This window comes from Lingula anatina, chromosome 10 (assembly GCF_051362555.1).
Source record: "Lingula anatina isolate TDL-2025a chromosome 10, LinAna3.0, whole genome shotgun sequence".
In the NCBI taxonomy this organism is placed as follows: Eukaryota; Metazoa; Brachiopoda; class Lingulata; order Lingulida; family Lingulidae; genus Lingula; species Lingula anatina.
Window position 1 is genome coordinate 3,268,425 of NC_141776.1, and position 23,660 is coordinate 3,292,084.

General features: G+C 36.6%; 3 protein-coding genes and 1 long non-coding RNA gene across 4 annotated transcripts; 1 reads left to right on the forward strand and 3 right to left on the reverse strand.

Moving 5' to 3' along the window:
- Positions 1-76: 76 nt before the first annotated feature.
- Positions 77-13,033, reverse strand: LOC106164793 (sucrase-isomaltase, intestinal). The gene is made up of 25 exons (XM_086997429.1): positions 12,766-13,033; positions 12,037-12,310; positions 11,636-11,735; positions 10,707-10,838; positions 10,024-10,187; positions 9,476-9,647; positions 8,963-9,059; positions 8,460-8,578; positions 8,058-8,183; positions 7,300-7,431; positions 6,792-6,926; positions 6,482-6,601; positions 6,166-6,253; positions 5,617-5,755; positions 4,922-5,058; positions 4,403-4,437; positions 3,886-4,020; positions 3,569-3,717; positions 2,996-3,080; positions 2,776-2,832; positions 2,423-2,547; positions 2,004-2,092; positions 1,564-1,610; positions 924-1,082; positions 77-530 (listed from the first exon to the last, which is right to left on the reverse strand). Exons 2-25 carry the CDS (start codon positions 12,225-12,227, stop codon positions 468-470), a joined length of 2,796 nt encoding a protein of 931 aa, XP_086853555.1. The 5' UTR covers positions 12,228-12,310; positions 12,766-13,033; the 3' UTR covers positions 77-467.
- Positions 893-5,740, forward strand: LOC147759399 (uncharacterized). The gene is made up of 3 exons (XR_015331371.1): positions 893-1,122; positions 1,986-2,135; positions 5,607-5,740. It is a non-coding gene; the product is annotated as an uncharacterized LOC147759399 (long non-coding RNA).
- Positions 13,034-13,735: 702 nt separating the features above from the next.
- Positions 13,736-18,332, reverse strand: LOC106170122 (uncharacterized). The gene is made up of 6 exons (XM_086998133.1): positions 18,188-18,332; positions 17,603-17,692; positions 17,016-17,232; positions 16,405-16,555; positions 15,710-16,110; positions 13,736-15,414 (listed from the first exon to the last, which is right to left on the reverse strand). Exons 1-6 carry the CDS (start codon positions 18,281-18,283, stop codon positions 15,290-15,292), a joined length of 1,080 nt encoding a protein of 359 aa, XP_086854259.1. The 5' UTR covers positions 18,284-18,332; the 3' UTR covers positions 13,736-15,289.
- Positions 18,333-19,227: 895 nt separating this feature from the next.
- Positions 19,228-22,147, reverse strand: LOC147759400 (uncharacterized). Its single transcript, XM_086997438.1, has 5 exons — positions 22,046-22,147; positions 21,002-21,100; positions 20,436-20,534; positions 19,846-19,944; positions 19,228-19,356 (listed from the first exon to the last, which is right to left on the reverse strand). The coding sequence occupies exons 1-5, from the start codon at positions 22,145-22,147 to the stop codon at positions 19,243-19,245; spliced, it is 513 nt and encodes a 170-aa protein (XP_086853564.1). The 3' UTR covers positions 19,228-19,242.
- Positions 22,148-23,660: the final 1,513 nt, after the last annotated feature.

A 23,660-nucleotide genomic window follows, 5' to 3' on the forward strand; every position in this document is an offset into this window, starting at 1 on the left:
CAGACTGCAAATACATGTAGCTCTGTCACAATAATTATCCACGTAAAATTAAATTTTATAAAAATGATTAAACAACAGTAATAGAAATATTGTGTGGATTTTATTTCATTTTGTCACTTCTGAAGTATCAGATTTGGAATTAATAAGCGTTGTGTATACAAGCGTATAGAAATCTGTCTGTGTTCACTACGTCCTTAAGAGCTAAGCCATAAGATAGATATAATATAAAATTAAAGAATATTGCAGTTTCAAGAGAGTTAAGACATCCAAGGAACGAGGTACGTCGAGTACGTTGCTAATTCTGGTATTTTGTCTCTTTTCAACACAATACACTTGAAATGATTTATGAGTAAATGCATATCTTTGGTTTAGAGGTTGATTGGTGCCATTACGGAATGTTTTGTGTCACGTGCTCGTGGTGAAATGCATATTGTCCAGGAGCGCCACCTATCGTCCGACTCCAAAACCTAGCTCCATGTTATGGTGTGGTTTGTGTCAATCGGCAAATGGAGATTCTCCAGGAGCGCCACCTAGAAAGCAAATTGAGAACAGTTACAATAAAACGCATATATTCTCTGACCACAGTAGTCGTCTGTTTCTAGTAGTCTGTTACAAAATTATTGTATGGCTTATACACTGTACTTACCGGTGAATTTTGTCTACTTAGTTTAGATAGGTCTATTAACGTTACACAAATTGCAGAGGTTGACGTCGGGGTCACTGCACGTTTTATACTGAACAGCACCAATAGGAACAAAGAAAACTTGCTGTACCTTATTCACCAATAGGGTGGAAGCTAATATTAAATCGCATTATTTTGTCGAAGGGTAATTATCATAGGGCTATAGCGCGGTGTAAATTCGGCTGAAATGTGTTCCCCTGTACAAATTTCTGCCACCGGCATGTTGGCATTTCTCTCCTACCTTATTTTTATTGTTCCATTTGAGTCCCCGAGTCTTCCGCGTGTTGTCCACGGTGAATAGCGGTATATTACTCAGCCCATATATCTCTATAGTGTTCAACTCCAAACCTTTACTAGAGGTCGTGTTACTGTGTACAACGGTCAGCGACAGTGAAGAATCCTGTCATAAAAAAGTGAATGCTGATGATAAATGCGTTAAGGTATTTAAAATTGTAAGTCTCATTTCTTAAGGAGTAAAAAATACAGTATGGCCATCGACTGAAATGCATTCGAGATTCACTACATACTGTGGCTTGATTCAATTTGCAGAAAGCAGATGGCCGATTACAAACCACCCTAAAATGCAAAATGGTGATAATTTGTTTATCATTGCGTGTGTGTAATCTCATCTAACACAACCGTTTTCTTTCCGGCCCGACGTGTATAGAATGAAAAACCTACCTCATTACTGTCGTGTATGTGATACCTGTACCTGTTTTTAAATTAGTCAAACTAATTAACTAATTGTATTACGAATAATACTGGTACTGTATGTCCCCAAAAGTACGGCTTTGTAAATACAATTCCTCATGTGCCAAGTGAGACTGAACTCGTATCCAATTTTATTTGCTGGAGGATTTTTTTGTAAAATAAAGACTTACCACTACAGAGAAATGGACAAGTAAATAGGCCCCAGTCTTGAACGTTTCTAAAATAAAGCGGTTCAATGAAAATGGTGTATGTTATTTTCACGTCACTGCCAAATATCATTAATAATCGAACAAAATAATAGTTTGCATAATGTAAGACATATAGTAAAACAAAGTTTATGAGTCTTAAAAAAAACGTACTAATTAACAGAATTCTATATGGCATAAAAGTCAGTGAAAGTCTAGAAAATGAATAAAGTCCGTTACAAACGTGCTTATAGAACTGTTTTCATGAAACTTTATAGCTGGGAGAATTTCAAACCAAAAGGTCCCCCTTCTACACTATGCTACATGTACATGTAGAAGTTACACGTAAACTTTTGAATCCACATGCTCATAAATTGATTCTATAGTTTGACCCACTGACTGCGCAGCAGCGAGGCGAAACTCACCGAACGACTCTCCATCATCCCAGAAAAGCGAACCACGGGCCTGTCCGTCGTCATCCAGTGCAACTATAAGACCCATTGAATTTTGACGACTGGAAGATATAAGAGGGTTTCAAGACGTCAACTGTAGAATAGGTATTTACATTCTTCAGTTAGAATTGTCAGTAGGCCAGAAGTATATAATTAAATAATTTTAAAAAACCTTGAGGAGAATATCACGGAAAAAGGGTAGAGATATTTGAAAATTGATTGAAGTAATCTCTGTAATTTATTCAACCTAAAACAATTTTTGGACACAAGTACGTAAAACAAGTAGATGGCTTTTCCATCTTTGTGTGTACGTGGCCTCATCTAACACAATCGTTTTCTTTCGGCCCAGTATCTGTCACATGGCTCCGACGTGTAAAGAATGAAAAACGTACCTTATTACAGTCGTGTTCGCTTCTCTTTGCCATGGGATCACGTGACCCCCTCGGACATGAAGGTTGATTTTATCTATAGGAGTTGGAAGCGTTATATTCCTACCTGTGGAAGTAAGTTCTGCACCCTTTAAAAGATAAAGTACAAGGTATAGGCTACCCTTCGATTACTTTATCTATGGAGAGTGTTGAAATGAAAATCATTGACCTCCTTTCTACTAGTACCGTGTAAATGAGTGAAAATGGAGTTTATCAACACGTTTTTTGTGGCAAGTTTGAGATCGTTTGCGGAATGGGTTACAAGTGCATAAGAATAATAATAAAAAACATGTTATTCATAACAAACAAAGACTTACATTGTAGTAATCGTACCAGCGCGCTTTCGGGAAATACGCTTCGACCTCTACCTGACCCTGGTAATAAATGGAATAGGATAAGTGAGCGGGAGAAAAAAAAAAGGGGGGGGGGTAAGAAGAAAACAAACAAGCGACACCAGTTACATGTAAGACAAATATCTACGTCATCAGCTGATTTTCCAATTGAGACAGCCTTTATATTTTACAGAATGTATCTTACCTGCCGAAGCGCTGGTGATATCAAAAAACCAGCACCCCACATGAACTGCTCGTCAATGTCAAACGTGGCCGAGTCGGACGTGAACCTGTGAGTAGTAGTTAAACAGACGCCTTTAGAGCCGATTTCTGTTTTAACATAAGAACTGCTAACTCGTGTGAGTAGACTACTTGTACACAAGATACTAGTCTTATATCATGCACTATCTCGTTATAGTAGTCCACCACTATAAAACTCGTACGCATGGATATATATCATTTATCCAGTGTATATTATTTAAAAAAAAAAACGCCTTAGGAGCGTAAGTGACAATCTTAATAACTGGACAAGAAATCTTTACTGTAGTTAACCAAGTTTTACTTTCCCTTTGGTGTGTGCATTTTGTACGGTACCAGTTGCGCCAGAAATCAAAAACGTGGATGTTTAATAATGTCTCAGATACATTAACTACTATAACTAATACCTGCCTTGGGCGTGTATCAAAACATCAGTACCAATATATAGATAACACAGTATGCCATGGTTGTCATCCACTGATTACAAAATCATAATTTACAGCTTGGTCGAAGTACTCACTCATGTAGTAGTGGCCGTACCACAGTGGACCCCGTGGTGTGAGCGTAGTGGAACAGCGTGTACAGATATGGTAACAGCCTGTACCTCGTGTTTAACACGTCTCGTGCCCGCGTGACGAACGGCTCGCCGAAAACTGCTGGGTCTTGTTCCTGGCAACGAGAATTAACATGTATCAATCAATTACATGTATCAATCAGCCATAAATCAAAAGAAAGATAAATAAAAAGATAAAGAGAAAATATAAGCACGATTTTGATGCCACTATAGCAAAAACAAAAATTAGAAGAAAAGACTAAACTGTCAATGACACGGCTTACAATGAATCCGTCCACCCTGGGGTAGTTCTGGGCGTTGTGGTTCCTGGAGAAAGGATAGAAGGCTCCAACCTGCGTCCACCGCGTGCACAGTTCCTCTGTGGTGTCACCCCAGAACCCACAGATGTCTGCTCCCACCTGGAAAATCACGGTTGGTATGGGTCGTGGTTGATATGGGTCATGGTTGATATGGGTCAAAGTTGATGTGAGTCATAGTTGATGTGGGTCACGCTTGATACAGTTGGGTTGCGGTTGATACCGTCATGTCACGGTTGACGTTGATATGGGTCACGGTTTGTATAGGTCAAGGTTGATATGGGTCATGCATGTACTTACATGTATGCGAATAACAATTTGTTGGCAATTTAGTCGGAATCATTACTATTATTATTATTGTTATTGTTGTTGTTGTTTTTATTTACATTTTATTGTTTCACGTGTAACCACATTGCTGCAAGAAATAAACGTGTAGCTGATCTCTCGATATAATTGCAGATTAATTAAGTAAAACTCTACTTACGTATGGTATTCCAAAAATGTTAAATTCGAGCATTCCTGAAATATAAAAACACTGTGGGAGTCTTACGTGTTTTATAACCAATTTATGCTTGCTATTTTGTCATTTCCCAGCTTTTCCAGAGTAGCTTTAATCTGCTAAAAATATGCCACTATAAGTAATTCAAGGTAAACTTTTCGCATTTGAAAAAGCATCAGTCATAATATCTGTGTCTATGATCCCATACAGAATAGGGGACTTACTAGTCCGAGGGTCAAATACGGCCGACCCACTTGAATACTTCACCACGGGATATCTGTTCAGTGTCTATTAGCAGAGTAGATGTCAAGCTTTGTAGTAGGTAAACACATTTGACCCTTGGATTAGTAAGTCCCCTATTCTGAATGGGGCCTATATATCCTGCAAAGCTACTTATCTATTCCACATCAGACCTTTTGGAAAACGAAAATAGTACTCAATAAAGAACCTACATTGTAAATAGGATATTCTCTGCTGAAAGGTTCAGGAAAATAGCGGTCTTACCTATGATAGACCAGGCGAGCTGGGGCCATTCACTTGTGTTATCACCTAACCAATGAACAGCATACTTCCCCGTACCACTGAACGTTGACCTTGTCAACACCAGAGGTCGTTTGGACGGCTGGAGCTTGCGTAATACACTGTAATGACGTATGGCTTTAACAGTGGGTAATTGTATACATGTTTCTAACACAATGTAACTAGCTGTTGTATCCTATGGTGGTGGCAAAATGAGAGGGATTGATTTTATATTTCACCTATCATAATGTCCAGTCGGTTCGGTCACATCTAAAGCATCGACTTGCCCGTTGGCCAAATTAAAATTTAATTTCATTATTCAATATAATCTATTCAAGGGCATTATTTTTATCTTGGCAAAGTAAAAGGTCGCAATGTAGTTCAAATCATTTCTCATTCTTCGGTCAAAATGTATGCCTCTGATAGTCAGGACGGCTGTTGACCGTCGAGATCAAATCATTAAGCCTTTTTGCCTATTCACATGTATGCGACCTCTCTTCTCCATTCATTCTACCCCTTTTAGAAAGAGAAAAAACATACTGTATAATAATAATAATAATAATAATAATAATAATAATAAAATAGGGCATTACATCTTGTTTCTTGGGTGATGAGTCTTACGTGAAAAGTGTTGTTAACCAATTATGCTTATTATTTTTTGTCATCTCAGTTCATCATACCCGTAAGACGCCATGGCCATGGTGTGCCCATACAGAGAGTGGACGTTGTAGTGGATAGTCTTCTGACCCCAGTTATCCTGGACAGCGTCCATACATATCGTCCCTTCATAAAGATGACCCTTGTCATAGTCTTCGATTTCTGGGGAAAGGAATGCAGTGTTATGAAAAAAACGACATTAGATTAGGTAAGCTTAGAGTAAAGAATCATACATTCGTCGTGATGAATTTCTAGTAGTCGCAATTATGTAGTCGTATTATGTAGTAATAGGAGAGATATGCGTTTGTCGTAATTTTCCCCCAATTATCTTACATAGGATAAGTGTCCGATAAAGATGTACCATATTGTATTTATCTGGAATATTCATATCTTCTCAATTTTCTTATCCTATTTCTGTCTTTGCAATTTTGTCACCTTTGACTCGAACAATTTACAATCAATGTCCTTGAATAAATTTGAAACGTATCGTTTACTTAACTTCTTTAAACATCACATACATCAGTAAAAAAACTTTATTAAAAACTTAAATAAAAAAGAAATAGGATACAAACTTGGCAAATACGGCGGGTTATTCCACTGGTTTTTATCACATGATCCCGTCAACGACCCAGACTTGAAACTCTTCGGCTCGTTCATGTCCTGCAAAAATAAATAAATAAATAAAATAGAATAAAATGAAAACATATGTAAAAGAGTAATATAATGCGGTGGGTGACATTCTGCTAGTTAATGGTGGATGGAGGGGACACAGTGTGGATCCACCTTGTTCTGCGTAACTCTTTCATGTAAGTTCGCAAGACGACATCCAGTCGGAGATACGTCAGAGATATAAGCTTGAAAGACACGCGGTCGTATGTTATCACTCACCAACCAAAGGGCATCATACTGGACTTTCTGGTTCACATAGAAGTCCTCAATACACCTGGTCCACCATTCCGTCGTCTCCGGCTTGGTGTAATCCGGGAAATACACTTTTCCAGGCCACACCTAGTAATAGAAAAGAATTCATGACACGTCCATCGGTTCCGATCAACAGGACATCGATTTTAGTGGCATAAAATTACTCTTTTTTATGGGTAAAAGACAAATTTTTGTTTCAAAAGTTCGAGACAGATTTTTCGTTCTTAGTTTTAAATTTATTTATTTATTTTTGCAGACTAATACATAATAAAAGTACCTCAGCTGTGAGGTACCCTGTCTTGTTTGGATTCTTAATGAACACGTCCTGTCTTACACCGTCGTTCAGAGCCGGGTAGGAATTGTTGGGTGGTGCTCTACTTGTTACATTTTCATCAGTTCCAATACCTGGGTCCTGGGATAGAGGAAAGTGCTTTGTACATATCAGACAAACTATGTGTTGCGCACTACTCATTAATTATCAATTATTAATTGTTTGAAAGTTGAAAATATAATAACGTGCAGAATTGGATTTTCATCAATGAAATGCCGTGATTATTCATTTCTATCATTTACTATCGCTGCCACTATTTATAATCACTATTTTAAAATAGCTAATAATAATAATAATAATAATAATAATAATAATTATTATTATTATTATTATTATTATTATTATTACCTTGAGCATTTACATTCTATATCATAGACCCTATGTAAGATTAGAAAGAAATCAGATGTGCCTCAGAGTATCTGAGACGTACCACTTGCTCCAAACGAATACTCACCAAAATAAGAATCAGTTTCTGCCCCATATCGTGGAGCTCCTGAACAAGTTTTGGGAGATCTCGAAACCCGTCCCTGTTGTATGTGAACGTCAGTTTCTCGTACGTGTAGTCTATGTCCACGTATTGCACATCCTGGAATTATTATCAGGGTCATTGATGCTGCATGAACATGACACAGTGTGTTGGGGGCGACAATATGCTACTGTTAGGTTCGACAATGTGCAGAAATAAATGTGAGAATTTCAATTTGTTCTCTGTGGGAATTTCAGTGCGTTAATTTTAAAGATTCCTACGAGCTACCATGCAATAACTGTGGAAATTCCTGTGCTAACAGTGCAAACACTGACAAATCATTATGTTTGGTAAGAAAATGTTGATATGTTATGACTAGAAGCGAAAAACGTTTTTTTCTTGTGCTAGGGGTGACAATATAAATGCGTTATCTTGTCAATGTATTGGCCGGCGCGGCAAGTGTGTAAATATCAACACTGTAAGTGTAAACATACGATAGTGGCGACAACATTGATAGGTTAGTTGTGACAACATCAATGCTTTAGATTTAGCAATAATAATGTGCTTATAGTGACAGCATCAACTAAAGACACCTAGCGGTAGACCCCTATAAAATACTGCATGCAGTCCTAGTACATGTAGTTACTTTGTACATGTCTATTATTAGCGATTTCTTCTATGCTCATAAACTGTCAAAATATATAACGCTGAGGGAAAAGATGCCATGATGTCTAAATTTTACCTACTTGGGGTATATTGGCTTCTCTCTGACGTCGTAGAACGTCTCTGACATGCGCAGTGTCGTTGTAGCCCCATTTGCATAATTGAAACCCTAAACTCCAATATGGCGGCATCACGGGATATCCGACAGCCTTCAAAGTGATAATATAGATATTTACTCAACTATCAAGGTTGCTCCGTGAGATGTGAGATATATATCGATATTAAGATATGCATATGACAATTAAAGGCATGAACAAACTGGCTAGTAGATCATAACCATTGCGAATAACTTTCTTTGAAAAATATTGGCAAATATCCATTTTTATTCATTTCTTCATGTTTTACATAAATTATAAATTGAAAACAGTTGGCATTCTATAATTGCAATACATCACTGACTTAGTTTATGTAGCAAACCAGCTTACCATATTATATTGTTCCACTACATTTTCTGGGGAAGGACCGAGAAAAATATAAAAATCCAACACTCCGCCAATCACCTGATAGGATATGGCCGGGTATGGGTCTGGTTGCAGCACTATGTCTACAAATACAGCATATAAACTATAGAGAAGGCGAGAAACAGATGTAATTCAGACAGGGTGCAAGGGGTGAAGAAATTGTATTGTGCCTGCATACCTGGTAGGAAAGTACCCGGAACTTATAAACAACACAATGAGAGTCGATCAGCAAACTTGAGAAATGTCTGTAGCATAAAACATGGTGTTCAAACATTGTTATTTATATATGATATAAGAAAATTTAAGAAGGGCAAAATACAAGTTTTCTTTTTTACTGAATGTGACAGTATACATTATAGTTTGATACTCTGTACATTTTACGTATCAAATAAGCCATTGTATTTATCCTGGGGCAACTTCAGTGTTATGTCTTTTTACTCTTTTTTGAAGTGGCGCACAGCACTTACCCATTGCGTTAGAATTCTTCAAGAGTACACCGTTCGCTCTCCCCGATTTTTCAATATTCATGTAAAACGGTTGGTGTCCGTAAAGGTTCAAAGGTTCCTACGGGGAAAATTGATTAAATTTATTGAGCAAGTACAAGTTATTCATACAGCTCCATATACCAATCAAGATGTACGTGGTTACGTATAACAACCGCATGAATTATATTTAAAAAGGAAAATGCGCAATTATCCTAAGATGAACATGTATAAACCCTCCAAATAAGGCCATATGCGTATGAGTGTAAACATTAAACTTGCGAAATAAAATAAAATACCACCGTTTCTTACACAAATCCTAAGTCTCAAAATTAATGTAAAAAATGGAAAGACGGGAATACTATATATTGCGCTATTGCGCTATCTATTAAAATTTTTGCAAAGTTTAACAAGGAAAAAACTTTCTACACAATCGTTTCTATCAAAAACATTTAATTAAGTCGCGCTCTGTACATTAATTTAAAATATATAACTCACAGCCTTAGGTCCTGTCCCGCGGGAAAATATCGGCCATCTTCTCCAGTTCATATCGTGTTTATATCTTCCATGATTGTGTTCACCAAAGCCGTACACGTGACTGGAATTGAGCCTCGTGGTGAGCTGGAGATACTGGTCTGTAAACGTGAAACCAGGCAGAGCTGTATCGAAACTGAAAGTGAAACCAAATGGGATGTTGATTAAATGGCTTGTGCCATGGGGGACTTCATACTGGCATTATTAGTGAATTTATCCGTTATGCATGAAATGGGTATAGCATTGGCTGCTGTTTTGGCGTCAATGGCAATTATGCTATTTCTTCCTTGCCTAAAAATGTTACCAACTGAATTCTGGGTTATACAATATACACTGTATTCAATTTCAGTAGAATCGATTTCTAGGTTTAGAATTTACGAACTTGATAATTTTTAAAGGGGCTATAAACCTTTTATTAAAATAGTCCAGACCTTTGATTTTGACAAACAGTTTCCAAATTTCCGTATAGCTCGTTCAGCGTCATTCTCGACTCTCAAAAGAAAAAAACTTACATTGTGGCGTTTGTGTCTTTCCTTATGACCTTCACTCCAAACTGAGGCTGAGTTATATAAATGACTTCATACAGCATGTCGTCTGCCGCAGGCGGGGTGCTCGGAGCCTGGATGTCCAAGGCATGCTGGGATACTTCATATCGAGCTTGTTTGGAATCCGTGAACTGAATTAAAATAAAATTTGAAAGCAATTAGGTGGGTGCTCATTTTTCCTTCTGAAACACATGTGTGGTGATGGAACATCAAATCCACGGCATTGTGATCTAAATTACTTTCAAGAGTGGGCATGGTAATTTAGCACCACAGACAAATTGCATAGTTTCACTCTTAGATAAATGCAACCTGAGTTTTTTTTCTAGGTGCAAAGGATATGTGTGTTCTTTTTAGACTACATTTTTTTACAAAGTTTGAATAGTGTTGCAAATCAGTAAGTGATTACCAGGTCATTTATACAATTTAGTTGTGTTTTCAGTCGATCTAATACATGCATCGGTCAATTATATTCGAGAGATTCTTGAAGCATGGCAATCATTTTGTTTTTGATTGAATAAAACGTGATTTGAATTCATTTCTTGTTTCACGGAAATAGTCTAGTAACTTAACAACTTCAACATTTAGGTACCCCATGTACAGAACCTTGATGATGACGTCATGACATCCACTGTTGACATCACAAGGCTCACCTTCAACCTCAGCCTGTTGACGTCATGATATTCGACCTCCAGGCGTACTTCCTCTACAGGCGTTGACTCTGGGTACGCCAGCGGCGTGGTTGGAATTCGAGACAGTACCATGGTCTTTCCAATCGGAGTCGGCTTATGAAAAACACATTTTAATAGATTAACCTAGTTTAAGCTTTACATTTTCAGCCAAGAATTATTCCGTTTACTCTGGTCTTGGTGATAAAAGTCCTGAATCAGACTTAGCGATAGGTTTACAATAGCTTGTGAAACAGCACTTGGAAATTGTATATAGTCTTCTCTTTAGCAAGCTAATTCCCTCGTTACTTAGTCCCTGAATTAATTTTAAACTCTTCTAAGTCGTCAGTTGGAGACAGAAAAACATGAAGGGTTTTGCATCATGTGCTTCCCGTCGAAGGCACAGGGTCTTAGGCTGAGGCAAATGTTTGGGGAGTGCTGAGTACCTACAATAACGGACCGTGCAGACAGGCATTATGTACTAACTGGGGTACTCAAACAGTGTCTGATAGCAAGAAGAGAAATAACCTTTGATGGAGTGTGAGAAAGGAAAAAGGTAACACCTTATAGAGATCACTTTAATTTATTAAAAAAAAAACAACAAAAAACAAACAAACAAAAAAAAAAAAAAAAAAAAAAAAAAAAAAAAAAAAAAGCCTTAGCAGCCTTCTTGCCCAGCATACGGTCCTATTGTAATTTTACTGTACAGTGCACTCTCAACTTCCAACATAAGGAGTCATATCATCCACACTATTTACTTCGAATACCAGTAAACACAGTAGCGAGATAAATACTTTAACCCCCCTGTATATAAAGTAGACACCCCTCCGATAATTTGATACAGTATGTATTGAACCCGGATTATGATAACAAAGGTATGCAATAATCATTGAACGCAGCGGTGCTAAATGTACCTGGATGTCCCCTTTTATCTCGTATCCATACCCATTTTGAGGAGAGGCCTCGGGAGACCAACAGTTGGGGGAGTCATCAGATATATGCCTCCAAATGCAGCTGGAAAAAATATTGGTTCAGATTTCTGTTGGATTGTGCTATAATAAATATAATATCTTATACTCTACTCAGAACGTTGCATTAACGACGTGGGAGATTTTTAGGTACTATAGATATGAAATTACATCACTGTGCAGGTTATGCCTGTTTTTACATGCATGCTTATTACCTTACTTCTAGTCGTTCTCATATATGCACTTAAAGAGAGAGACTCGTACTATAAAAGTAACCGCACACACAACCACGCTGTGCCGTCTCACGACTATTAAGAGAGAGAGAGAGAGAGGGACCTCAAACTTACCCCAACTCTTCACACCGTTTCTCTGTACCACCGCGCGGCACACACGCCACCAGAGCGGACGACTGCGACCAGGTGGGTCCCAGTGGCTTGTCAAGGCTAAAGTTCACGATGAGAGCCACCACCACACACAGCAGTAATGCCAGAACCACTCCACCAGTACAGTACAGTTTACTCCTGGTCTCCTTCAGCATGCTTTGGCACGGGTGTACTAGTACAACAAATAGTAGTGGTGTACTACCAGAACTCTGAGAGTAAAACTTGTTTGACTTTAGACCTGGGTAAATAGATAAATATTTCAGTTATGCTGGATTGTGAGCTAAAGCACAAAAATAAAGGAAAACATTCGATTTTTTTTTACTTTTCCACAATAACAGTAAGTCAAGCTGTCAAAATTGTACTGGAGAGATAAACATTTTTACATTAATCGCTACCATGTTTACTGTGGACAGGTTTAGAACTCAATCGATGGTAAGCAAAAAGTGAATCCCACACCGGACACTCACATACAGTACCAGATGGTTTGAGCCTAGCTGACAGTTTTACTATTTCCCACTGACTCCATCAGAGATTTAAACTATTGGTAATTGGCACTTTGGGCCAGCCATGGGGCCTCATACCATATCTACCGTATGTAAGTGATCAGTAGGGAAATTTCATTTTCATTCTGTATATTAATTATAACAACTGAGCTGTGACACTTTATGAACTACATGTAAACATCATTAATACTTTTTTCTGCAAAACTTCAAGTTCCTTGTGCACAATAGTCGGCCTCTATACGTGTAAGTGATCCCCCATTAAAGTAATCTGTCGCAGAAATTTAGTTCTGACTTAGCATCGAAGCATACAGGGTCCAAGCCAATACCCCAGAGGTCCTAGTATAGGCACGCTGTCCTCTACTTATAACATGTCGACTTATCCTCTGTATCAATGCAGGCGTTTATCCCAGCACCCCCCACTAATATACATGTATTTACTGATCTCATATAATCTCTTACAGTTATTGGTTCAGATGGTTGTATTTCAGATTATCCTATAGTACTGGATACACTGGTTAAAGTCAGATAAGGAACAACCGCAAGGTGGCAGCTACTGCCCATATCACACGACCGGCTCACACGAAGGCTCGTATGCTGAGCTACGTACCGGCTGCCTACAGCAAGATGGATTTTCACCTTCAGGTGACGTTTCCTTAGGAAGTAAATCCAAAGCCCACGTATTCTAGATTAGCGTATATATCTGGTGTTTGAAATGAATTATTTAAATGCTTTGGTGAAAGATAAACGGTCACTTTACACGATAATAACTTTAATATACATATTTTTTTCGTTTGCACTGCCGTCCGTTTATACGTCTGTCCATGAAGTGATCTTTGATTGTGAATCAGTAATATTCCAAAGATGTTTACTGCCAGAAGATATTATTATTATTCCCCACAGGTATAAAATGAAGTCAAAGATAGACGACATTTATTCGCGTAACTTTCATCTCTGTAATTAGCGCTTGTTTTCACGATGTATGCAAGCATTTCATAACCTGTATCAGTCGTTTTCTCATAAAATATATCTGATCTCAAGTTCCAATAGTTTACCCTTATTAGATATTATGTATACTTAAAAAGCAGTGTGATTTGACTGTGTCTGACGGTTATCAAACCACATTTAAGCTTAACTTCCATTAAAAATTCAAACATTGTAAGCATTTTTCTGATTCGTTTTATTTCAGCACTTAGAAGCAAAAGCAACAACAATATACATAACGCAACCAACTTAATTACTAACTTGGACTACATAAAGCACATAATAGACCATGGTTTCAAGTTGTAATTTAGGACATACCATTGTGGAATTTGAGATACGAGGTGATAACATACATGTACGTATATTACCAGTACACTAGTAGAACTCACACTTTTCACAAACACACTAAAAAGGATTTTAAGTTATGGTTTGGAACCATGATATATTAAGTGATATGACATACTATATAGTAAAGATGGTAACTCTATAGCTTATAAAGATATTTATCTCATAAAGATAAAAAAGAACTTACGCGATTAAACACATTTATGGTTTGGAACCATGATGTATAAAGAGTCATAACGTACTATATTGCAAATCTATAGCATTTCACATTAAGATAAATAACACATATACGATTAAAAAAAGGAATGGTTTATAGCATATGAATCGTATCCTTAAAAAGCAGGACATATGCATTATATATAAGAAAGATATATAAAAATACATTGCTTTTTCTACTAGTCAGTAAGTGCACAACTTTTGAAACCATAAACCTTTTTGGAAAACGATTACATAATATGAATTTTTGTCACCGACAACAAAACTGAACAGAAACAAACGAGAAAACAGATATTTGCTTTCTGCATTCAATACCAAGTTCACAGTGGTATGAAAACGTACGGCAAATAATAAATAAATAATAAATAAATAAATTAAAGTTCACTTTATGAAATTACAGCTATGATACCCAGCAGAATCAGTGGAAGTTCTACTCCTACACTAAGCATGATATCACAAACAAAACCTTTGTTGATATTTAAGCATTAAGCGTAGAATTTACAGCATAATAAATGTGTAGTCTAATAGTTCAGGTTGAATTGACAAAACCTGTGGTGAACCTGTCAAAATGGCAACTTATTTATTACACTGAAGCTTCTCAGAAAACACAGAACGTTTTATTACGTTTTTATAAAACAAATTATAAAAAAGAGAAAAAAATCATGGTAACGTCCTGGGAATGATATTAAACGTTTTGTATTTGCTCGAGATACTAAAATCCCAAGGAATCCCAAATGGGAAAAATGATATATCCAAAATGGCCGCCAATTTTCGTAGACACATGTATATATATTAGTACACAGTTTTCTATTAAAAAAGTCATCAGTAACCATATCATTGATTGAGTGGCTAAAATGAAATTTAGGAATAAGAATGAAGAATACGGTGTGACACGTGTTAAGAGGAGTACTGAATATGAAGTAGTTATAAGGAGATCTCCCCCGTACATATAAACACAATCAGTGGGCCTGGCATTGGAATGAATACAAAATGTACAAGAAGACCGGGACATCACTCGAGCAGTTTCACAAAATAATTGTACAAAGAGTTCAAGGAATGAAACAACCATTTATTTAATCAAATATACTCTGGTGTAATTTTAAGATCATTTGAGACATCAAGCCTTATATATGCCAGTTACATAAAACCACGTTACGTCGACTGACATCCATTTATTGGCTCTGAAGACGAAGTTTATCTGTCAATTTCCGGACTTCGTCTCGTAAAACCTCGTTCTCGTCTCGCAAAATCCCGTTCTCTTGTCGAAGTTGGCCATACGTGGGGATTACTTTTGGCCCTGTTTTAATGGAAGATAAGCATATAGTATATATGCATGTGTAAATGTAAAACAATATCACAAATATTCTCTGTTGTCAATAAGTGTCGATCAATATAGAAACATGATATTCCATCTAAATGGCTGGTTTAAAATACGTAGAATAAATTTAGCATTTATAAATTATCTATCTTATATACGAAGAAATGGCTTAACATATATATATCCATCTATGTTAAAATCTATAATACTGGGTATAAGGCCCTTACAACAAAAGATACAGCAAAATTAAAAAAAAAAAAAAAAACTTCAATACCTTTTATAACTGCCAAAATCTTTGAAACGAGCTCTTGATCATCGAAAAAGAAATGTTTCCAGTTGCGTAATCCATCAGGAATTTCCTCTGGCGTTATGTTCATAACAACAGGGATGACGCCATGCTCTTTCTCTGTGGCATTCCGTATGATATTCTCCATCTCGAATTTGCACCGACCACTCTGGATAAAACTCTTGGACAGGAACAAGATGGAAAACATAGATGCACTAATCGCCTCAACAGTTTCATAAATCACATATGTTCCAGGAATGAGGTCTTCTTTGTCGTACCAACACTGGATCCCGCTTTCTTTTAGCTGGAGCAGGACTGGTTCTATAGTGGACTCATCCTCTTCACTGTGCGCAATGAACGCGTCCTGGCGGTATTGATCCAATGGTAAACTGTGAACATGAAGGATACATGTGTATTATGACAGAAAATGCATACATGCTTGCAGATAAACACACGTGCGTACAAGTACATGCACATGTATGTAAACAACCGGAGGGCGCACAAGCAATTGAGAAAAGTACCCTGTATTCTAAAATGTGTGTGGGTGTGTGTGTGCGTGATATACCTGTATATTCATTAATGCCTAGCTTAACGCAACGATTTCCCATATATACCAGAAAAAAATAATCGAAGAAAAAACGTTGATATTCCAACACCTCACGCCATGGCGAAACTTCACTCACCTTGTACCTTTAAGACCACGGGTCGTTGAACTTGGTGTGTGCTGGTGCATGTACTTTGCAGTGGTCAGGGTTCTACAGAGTGTTTCAAATTCATCGGGGGACATGTTTGAGATATTCGTTACCACCTGAGTATAATACTCTACTGCCGCACCTGTTACAAATAAAAATTAATAGATCTTAAATATAGTGAGATGCAGACACTGGGTCTGATGTGTTTTTCATACTCAGTCAGTTAATTAAAAAATGTGAAGCAGGCAATTGGTCGTTTTAGTGTACATGTTAACAGCGCATATAAATACATATTTACATTAGTTTACTGCCATCTTTGTAGACATATCTTGGCCAAATAAATATTACAATTCACTGGGCAAAAAAAAAAATAAATAAAATAATAAATAAATAGATTAATAAATAAGTACGGCAAAAAGAGAAATTCCTTGATACAGCCACACATCCATGTATATAGAGGTATACATTTTATCTATATTTTACCCTTATCTTTTCTATTTATCCCCAATCTTACAGTTCGATTTCTGTTGCATCGAGATCATGCAATAAGATGATTTTTATAACATCGAAATAATAGCGGTTTACTTTAGTGGATTACTTACGGGACAGACGCGGAAGGTTTGCAGCCAGTAGCCCATCCCTTATATCTTTAATAGTGGTGTGATTGTTCATGGCAAGCCAATCTTTCACTCCTAGAATTTTTCTGATTTGAAGCAGATCAGGAAAGTTCGGGTCTAAGTTGGTCAGGTTAAATATGCCATATTCTTCAGGGCCTAATATTTCAGCAAGGTGCTCTAAAGTTCTGGTATGAATGTACAGCTGTAAGGAATTAACAAGGCTATTTTGTAGGTACCAGTATAAGGTGAATACAGATACATGTATACTACATATATCAAGACACCCGTATGCAGTTATGCCAATAAATATAGCCCCCAACGCGCTGTACTCTGGGGCTCTGCCTAAATTTCAATATATTCCTTGTATATTAATTCACGAATCAAATATTTCCATGAGATATCTTTAAAGGAATGTAACACAAGATGTTCAAAAACACCAAAAAAATTACGTACACAACAGTCCTACAAAATTAGCAACTACAAACGATTCTCCAATATGAAAAAAATTACTATTAAAGCTCAATGCATCATAATCCAATGTGCGTTTAACAATTTCTCACTGGTACATATACCTGTATGTCATGTATTTCAAAACGCCTCAGCAGTTCAACTACGGCAGTGCACTCTCTTTCTTCTGTCAACATTCTTGGTGTCTTTTTCGCCTACGATATATATAAAGAAATTATTATGAACTATAGGGGACAAAATTGAAACCGCTTTATACAGACCGGTGAAAAGTGTTTTCCAGCACTCCCCTAATTTTAAAGATACACCATCCTTGTACATACCTAGAGATGTTACGGTATGTGACCATGGCAATATACTGCTTATTTGCCCTAAAGTGTGTTTCAGAGTGAAATGCCAGGTCTTTCTCTCAATGTCACATAATGTGCTGCGACTTTAATGAGGTGTTCTGGCATATATCGCTAGGATGACAGTGTGTTATCTCAAATACATACTATTCAATTAAATACATATGCATGACTTACAGTGTGTTGCTAAAATACTTTAACATGAAATGCTTTTTCATGTACATCAATACAAGTAATGAACTACAAACTAAAGAATAATGCGATAAAGAAATAATTGTTTTATGTGACTCGAGAAAATAAAGCGGAGCCACGTTATAATATATATTTCGACAATTCTACACTCACTTCATCCTGTATACTGGTATCCGCCCCGTGTTGGAGGAGAAGCTGGACACATTGTGTACAGCCGCTATATGCAGCCAAGTGAAGTGGCGTACTCATGAAAAACTGTGGATATGTACAAAGTATATGATAAAACGTATATTTCAAATGCAGTAAAAAAGTTTCGGGTTTGATAATAAGACTTAACTGAAAAAAAAATAAAATAACCAATCAAATCGGGCTATGTGACTGACATGTTCCATCTTTTTCGACTGCGAAAACAATCTCTACACTTGTTGACTGTGAAAGAAATTTAACTTGCACACAATAATTCCCTTTCCTTTTACTCATACTTGATTATTCTTCAATTATAACTTGCAATTAGTGAAAGTGTATTTCATTTACTTTACAACATAACAACCAAACAAATTTTTCCCAAGAGGAAAAATATTCCCAAGAACAAATGTTATAAAAAGTTAAGGAACACGAAGAGGATAAAATGTTCACACACATTTATTTTGGATATTTTATTTTTTAATTTTTTAAAATAATATAAAATATTTCTCAGAAACACTAAATATTCCCTTTTTATACTTTCATTAATTTCATTAGTTTCTCAAATTGGGCGTGTTATGTGTTATATACTTGAAAGTGTGGTGATATTTACATTAGTTATATAATTTAAAAAAACTGATCGGTGCCGAGTTAATATTAGGTTTGGCTTCTTTACAGGGGCTGTATTAACAGCTCGCCCAGTGTTACAGATGAAAAATAAAATCATCATTTGTCAATTTGTCATTTCTATGTAAAATAATTGTTGAACAAAATAATAGATATTTAATCAAATAACTTTGTTTGTACTTTTATATTAAAAACCACGATTCAAACGAAATTATACTTAACTAATTGCACTACCGAAAACATTATGCCGTGTTCTATTTCAAGATGTGCTTTATGTTAAATTATTCATAAATGAGAAAAGACTTGGTCAATAGAATATAAACCACAATAATGTTTCTTCTCACAACTTAAGGAAAAATGACAATGTGCATAAATGTAGCCATACTGCTGTGTTCTGACTAATCTACACTCACCCAATCCTGTATACTGGTATTCGCCCCGTGTTGGAGGAGAAGCTGGACACATTGTTTGTGGCCGTGATATGCAGCCCAGTGAAGTGGTGTCCTCCCCAACTGTGGATATGTACAAACAATGTGATTAAACACATATATTTCAAATGCAGGAGAAAAATGTATTGGGTTTGAAGACAAGGCTTAACTGAAAAAAAAAATGATAGGTGCTGTGTAAATATTAAATTTGGCCTCTGTATTGGGCCTGTATTGACAGATCAGTGGTGCAGTGGATTAATAAAATCGTCACTTCAATGTGTCAATTCTACGTAAAATATTGAAAGAAATAATGGATATTTAATAAAATAACTTTGTTTGTACTTCTATATTTAACATCACACTTCAAACATAATTATACTTAACTAATTGCACTCCTGAAAACATTATGGCGTGCTCTATTTTACAATGTGCTTTATGTTGATTAATTCATAAATGAGAAAAGACTTGGTCAAGAGAATGTAAACCACAATAATGTTTCTGTCACAACTTAAGGAAAAATGAACTGTACGTAAATGCTGCCATACTGCTGTGTTCTGACTATTCTACACTCACCAAATCCTGTATACTGGTATCCGCCCCGTGTTGGAGGAGAAGCTGGACACATTGTGTGTGGCCTTGATATGCAGCCCAGTGAAGTGGTGTCATCTCAAACTGTGGATATGTACAAACAATCTGATTAAACACATATATTTCAAGTGCAGTAGAAAAGAGTATTGGGTTTGATGACAAAGCTTAACTGAACAAAATGATCGGTGCTGTGTTAATATTAAATTTGGCCTCTGTATCGGGTCTGTATTAATAGCTCAGTGATGCAGTGGATTAATAAAATCATCATTTCAAGTTGTCAATTCTATGTAAAATATTGAAAGAAATAATGGATATTAAATGAAATAACTTTATTTGTACTTCTATATTTAACATCACACTTCACATGTAATAATACTTAACTAGTTGAACTACTGAAAACATTATGCCGTGTTCTAATTTACAATGTGCTTTATGTTGATTTATTCATAAATGAGAAAAAGACTTGGTCAATAGAATATAAACCACATTAATGTTTCTTCTCACAACTTAAGGAAAAATGACAATGTGCATAAATGTATAGCCGTACTGCTGTGTTCTGACTATTCTACACTCACCTTATCCTGATTACTGGTATCCGCCCCGTGTTGGAGGAGAAGCTGGACACATTGCGTGTGGCCGTGAACTGCAGCCAAGTGAAGTGGTGTCTTCCTTAGCTGTGGATAAGTAGAAACAATCTGATTAAACACATATATTTCAAGTGCAGTAGAAAAGAGTATTGGGTTTGATGACAAAGCTTAACTGAACAAAATGATCGGTGCTGTGTTAATATTAAATTTGGCCTCTGTATTGGGTCTGTATTAATAGCTCAGTGATGCAGTGGATTAATAAAATCATCATTTCAAGTTGTCAATTCTATGTAAAATATTGAAAGAAATAATGGATATTAAATGAAATAACTTTATTTGTACTTCTATATTTAACATCACACTTCACATGTAATTATACTTAACTAGTTGAACTACTGAAAACATTATGCCGTGTTCTATTTTACAATGTGCTTTATGTTGATTTATTCATATAGAATATAAACCACAATAATGTTTCTTCTCACAAGTTAAGGGAAAATGACAATGTGCATAAATGTGGCCATACTGCTGTGTTCTGACTATTCTACACTCACCCAATCCTGTATACTGGTATCCGCCCCGTGTTGGAGGAGAAGCTGGGCACATTGTGTGTGGCCGTGAACTGCAGCCAAGTGAAGTGGTATCTTCCCACCCTGTGGATAAGTAGAAACAATCTGATTAAACACATATATTTCAAGTGCAGTAGAAATATATATATATATATATATATATATATATATATATATATATATATATATATATATATATAGCGATTGATGGGTGCCGTGTTAACTATAAGTTTGGTTCTGTATAGGGGCTGCATTAACAGCCCTTTGTTGATACGGGTATGTACAACGCTGTGATTGTTATAACACTGTACCATAGTGGTTTGTATGGAAACAACATATAATAGGAAGATGCCAACGCAAAAGCAGATCGTTTATTTCATATGTGCACGTGGTAAATGTATAAAACATGTTACATGTATGGGATTCTTGTTGAACTTATTATATTGTTTACATTGGTATATGCCTAGCCTATCACATAGAAAACCTTGTGTAGAGGAAAGAGGGAAGGAAAAGTGAAATGATGCAGTGGATGATTCAGTCTATGGCATGGGTCATCTGCATTAAATAAATCGTTATTTCTTACCTGCAGTGTTAAATTCTATTAAAATTTAACTGTATGTAAATGTGGGCATAATGCTGTGTTCTGACTGTGTACAACGCTGTGATTGTTATAACACTGTACCATAGTGGTTTGTATGGAAACAAAATATCACAGGAACATGCAAACGCAAAAGCAGATCGTTTATTTTATATGTTCACGTGGTAAATGTATAAAAACATGTTACATGTATGGGATTCGTGTTTAACTTATTATATCGTTTACATTGGTATAATATATGCCAGCCTATCACATAGAAAACCTCGTGTAGAGGAAAGAGGGAAGGGAAAGTGAAATGATGCAGTGGATGATTCAGTCTATGGCATGGGTTGTCTGAATTAAATAAATCGTTATTTCTTATGTGCAGCGTTAAATTCTATTAAAATTATCAACATCGGCGTAACTAAAGAGAGAGAAATCAAAGTTGTTACCCAGTCCAGGTCATTGATGTGGCACTGCCCGGCAGTCAGCAGATGCTGTAACCTCTCTATATCTCCAGCCCGTGCAGCCGTACGAAGCTCTGTGTCCTTCATACTGGCTGGTGGCTATACTGTAGACATTCCAACGAAGAGTGCGACGTATGTCTGAATTTCACTCGTCTGAATTAAGATGGATAAGCATCAAGTTTAGATATATAAAAAGATGAAATGTACAATGGCTTAATATGTACAGACCCATGTATGATAAAAGATGCAGCTTGGCACGGAGAAGTCACCATGACATAAAATATACAAAAATATACAATTGCTTTTACATTATCACATCCATCTGTGGTCTCAATCCCGCTCCTATCTGTCGTGACCCCCCCCCCCCCCCACACACACACACACACGCACATACCCAGAAGAAATGTTCTGTGCAGCTTAAATGTCGCTACATGTATTAAGGGTCCTATTGGTGTTATCGTTAAATCATTCTTGTCAAATGAACTCTTAGACTTGGGGATTTTGGAAATCGTCACGTAAAACGCAAAAGAAAGTAATATCAAAATTACCCACGAATATCCTTACTGACAAACAATTTCATCAATTTTGTCATGACGGAGGAAGGAACATTGTACCGAAATATTAACATCAATTAGTCACCCCAGTGGCAACGAGGTATATGTCACTTGTTTATATCTATTTGGTAGATAAATCACATTTTAATAAAATATCAGGTTAACTTACTAGTTGGAAACAGACTGTACAAATGGCGGCTTTCTATAATTAGAGGTGACGAAAGGGGATTATTTCAAGGGAATTTCCCTTTTAAATTGCTGTTGATGTGTTTGTCTCAACAAGTGCAGTAAATTTTTGGTCAATCAAACAAGATCATGTATATAAAAGAGATAAATATGATTGAGTCAGGTGCAAATTGTTCATATACTCAGTTCATGATAACGATACAATGGCGTACGTAGTTGGGGGGGGGGGGGGGGGGGTGGGCACAACGGGTTCCGTGTGACCTACCTGTACATACTGGGGTACAACTTGTATAAAAACCCTTTCCCGTTTCTACTTCCCTACGATTATTTTTTAACAAGCGGTAAAAACAGAGAATAACAAATGAAACTCTATGTCTATGTCCTATATATAATAATAAAAGTTGCTTCGTCTGCTTTGTTTGCCAAGCGAATCAAAGTAAAACATTCTCTTTCTTGAAGAAAGCAAAACATTTTGAAGAATAGCCCGATCAAGCTGACTTTGTGTAAATATACAAAACATCCCTTTGTCTTTTCAATTCGTCAATTGTGTAATCCGCTCCATGTTTGAATCAATCACTAGTGACCCTGTAGCTATACACCTTAGCGCTAGCGTTTACATGACTTCACAATGAGAAGTGGGAGGAGAGACACTACACAAACGCACACACACACACCTACACAAACGCACACACATACACACACACACACACACACACACATATCATTCCTATCAGTGCAAATAACCATTCAAATCATTTTAAACTGGATTATTATTTTTTTAGCGGGACAACACATTCAGGTACAAACCGAAACCGAAACGTCAAATTTCCCAGCTCGCTCTTTACGCGTAAACACTGCCA

Coding starts and splice junctions, on each gene's coding strand:
- LOC106164793 (XM_086997429.1), bottom strand. CDS start 12,227: ATGCTGAAGGAGACCAGGAGTAAACTGTACTGTACTGGTGGAGTGGTT. Junction 9,060..9,475: donor GCGGGACAGGACCTAAGGCT/GTGAGTTATATA, acceptor TTTTCCCCGTAG/GAACCTTTGAACCTTTACGG. Junction 1,083..1,563: donor TTGTCCATTTCTCTGTAGTG/GTAAGTCTTTAT, acceptor TTTTTATGACAG/GATTCTTCACTGTCGCTGAC.
- LOC106170122 (XM_086998133.1), bottom strand. CDS start 18,283: ATGAGTACGCCACTTCACTTGGCTGCATATAGCGGCTGTACACAATGT. Junction 17,693..18,187: donor ATACCAGTATACAGGATGAA/GTGAGTGTAGAA, acceptor TATATATCGTAG/GCGAAAAAGACACCAAGAAT. Junction 16,111..16,404: donor CGTGGTCTTAAAGGTACAAG/GTGAGTGAAGTT, acceptor TCATGTTCACAG/TTTACCATTGGATCAATACC.
- LOC147759400 (XM_086997438.1), bottom strand. CDS start 22,147: ATGAAGGACACAGAGCTTCGTACGGCTGCACGGGCTGGAGATATAGAG. Junction 19,945..20,435: donor ATACCAGTAATCAGGATAAG/GTGAGTGTAGAA, acceptor ACATATCCACAG/TTTGAGATGACACCACTTCA. Junction 19,357..19,845: donor ATACCAGTATACAGGATTTG/GTGAGTGTAGAA, acceptor ACATATCCACAG/TTGGGGAGGACACCACTTCA.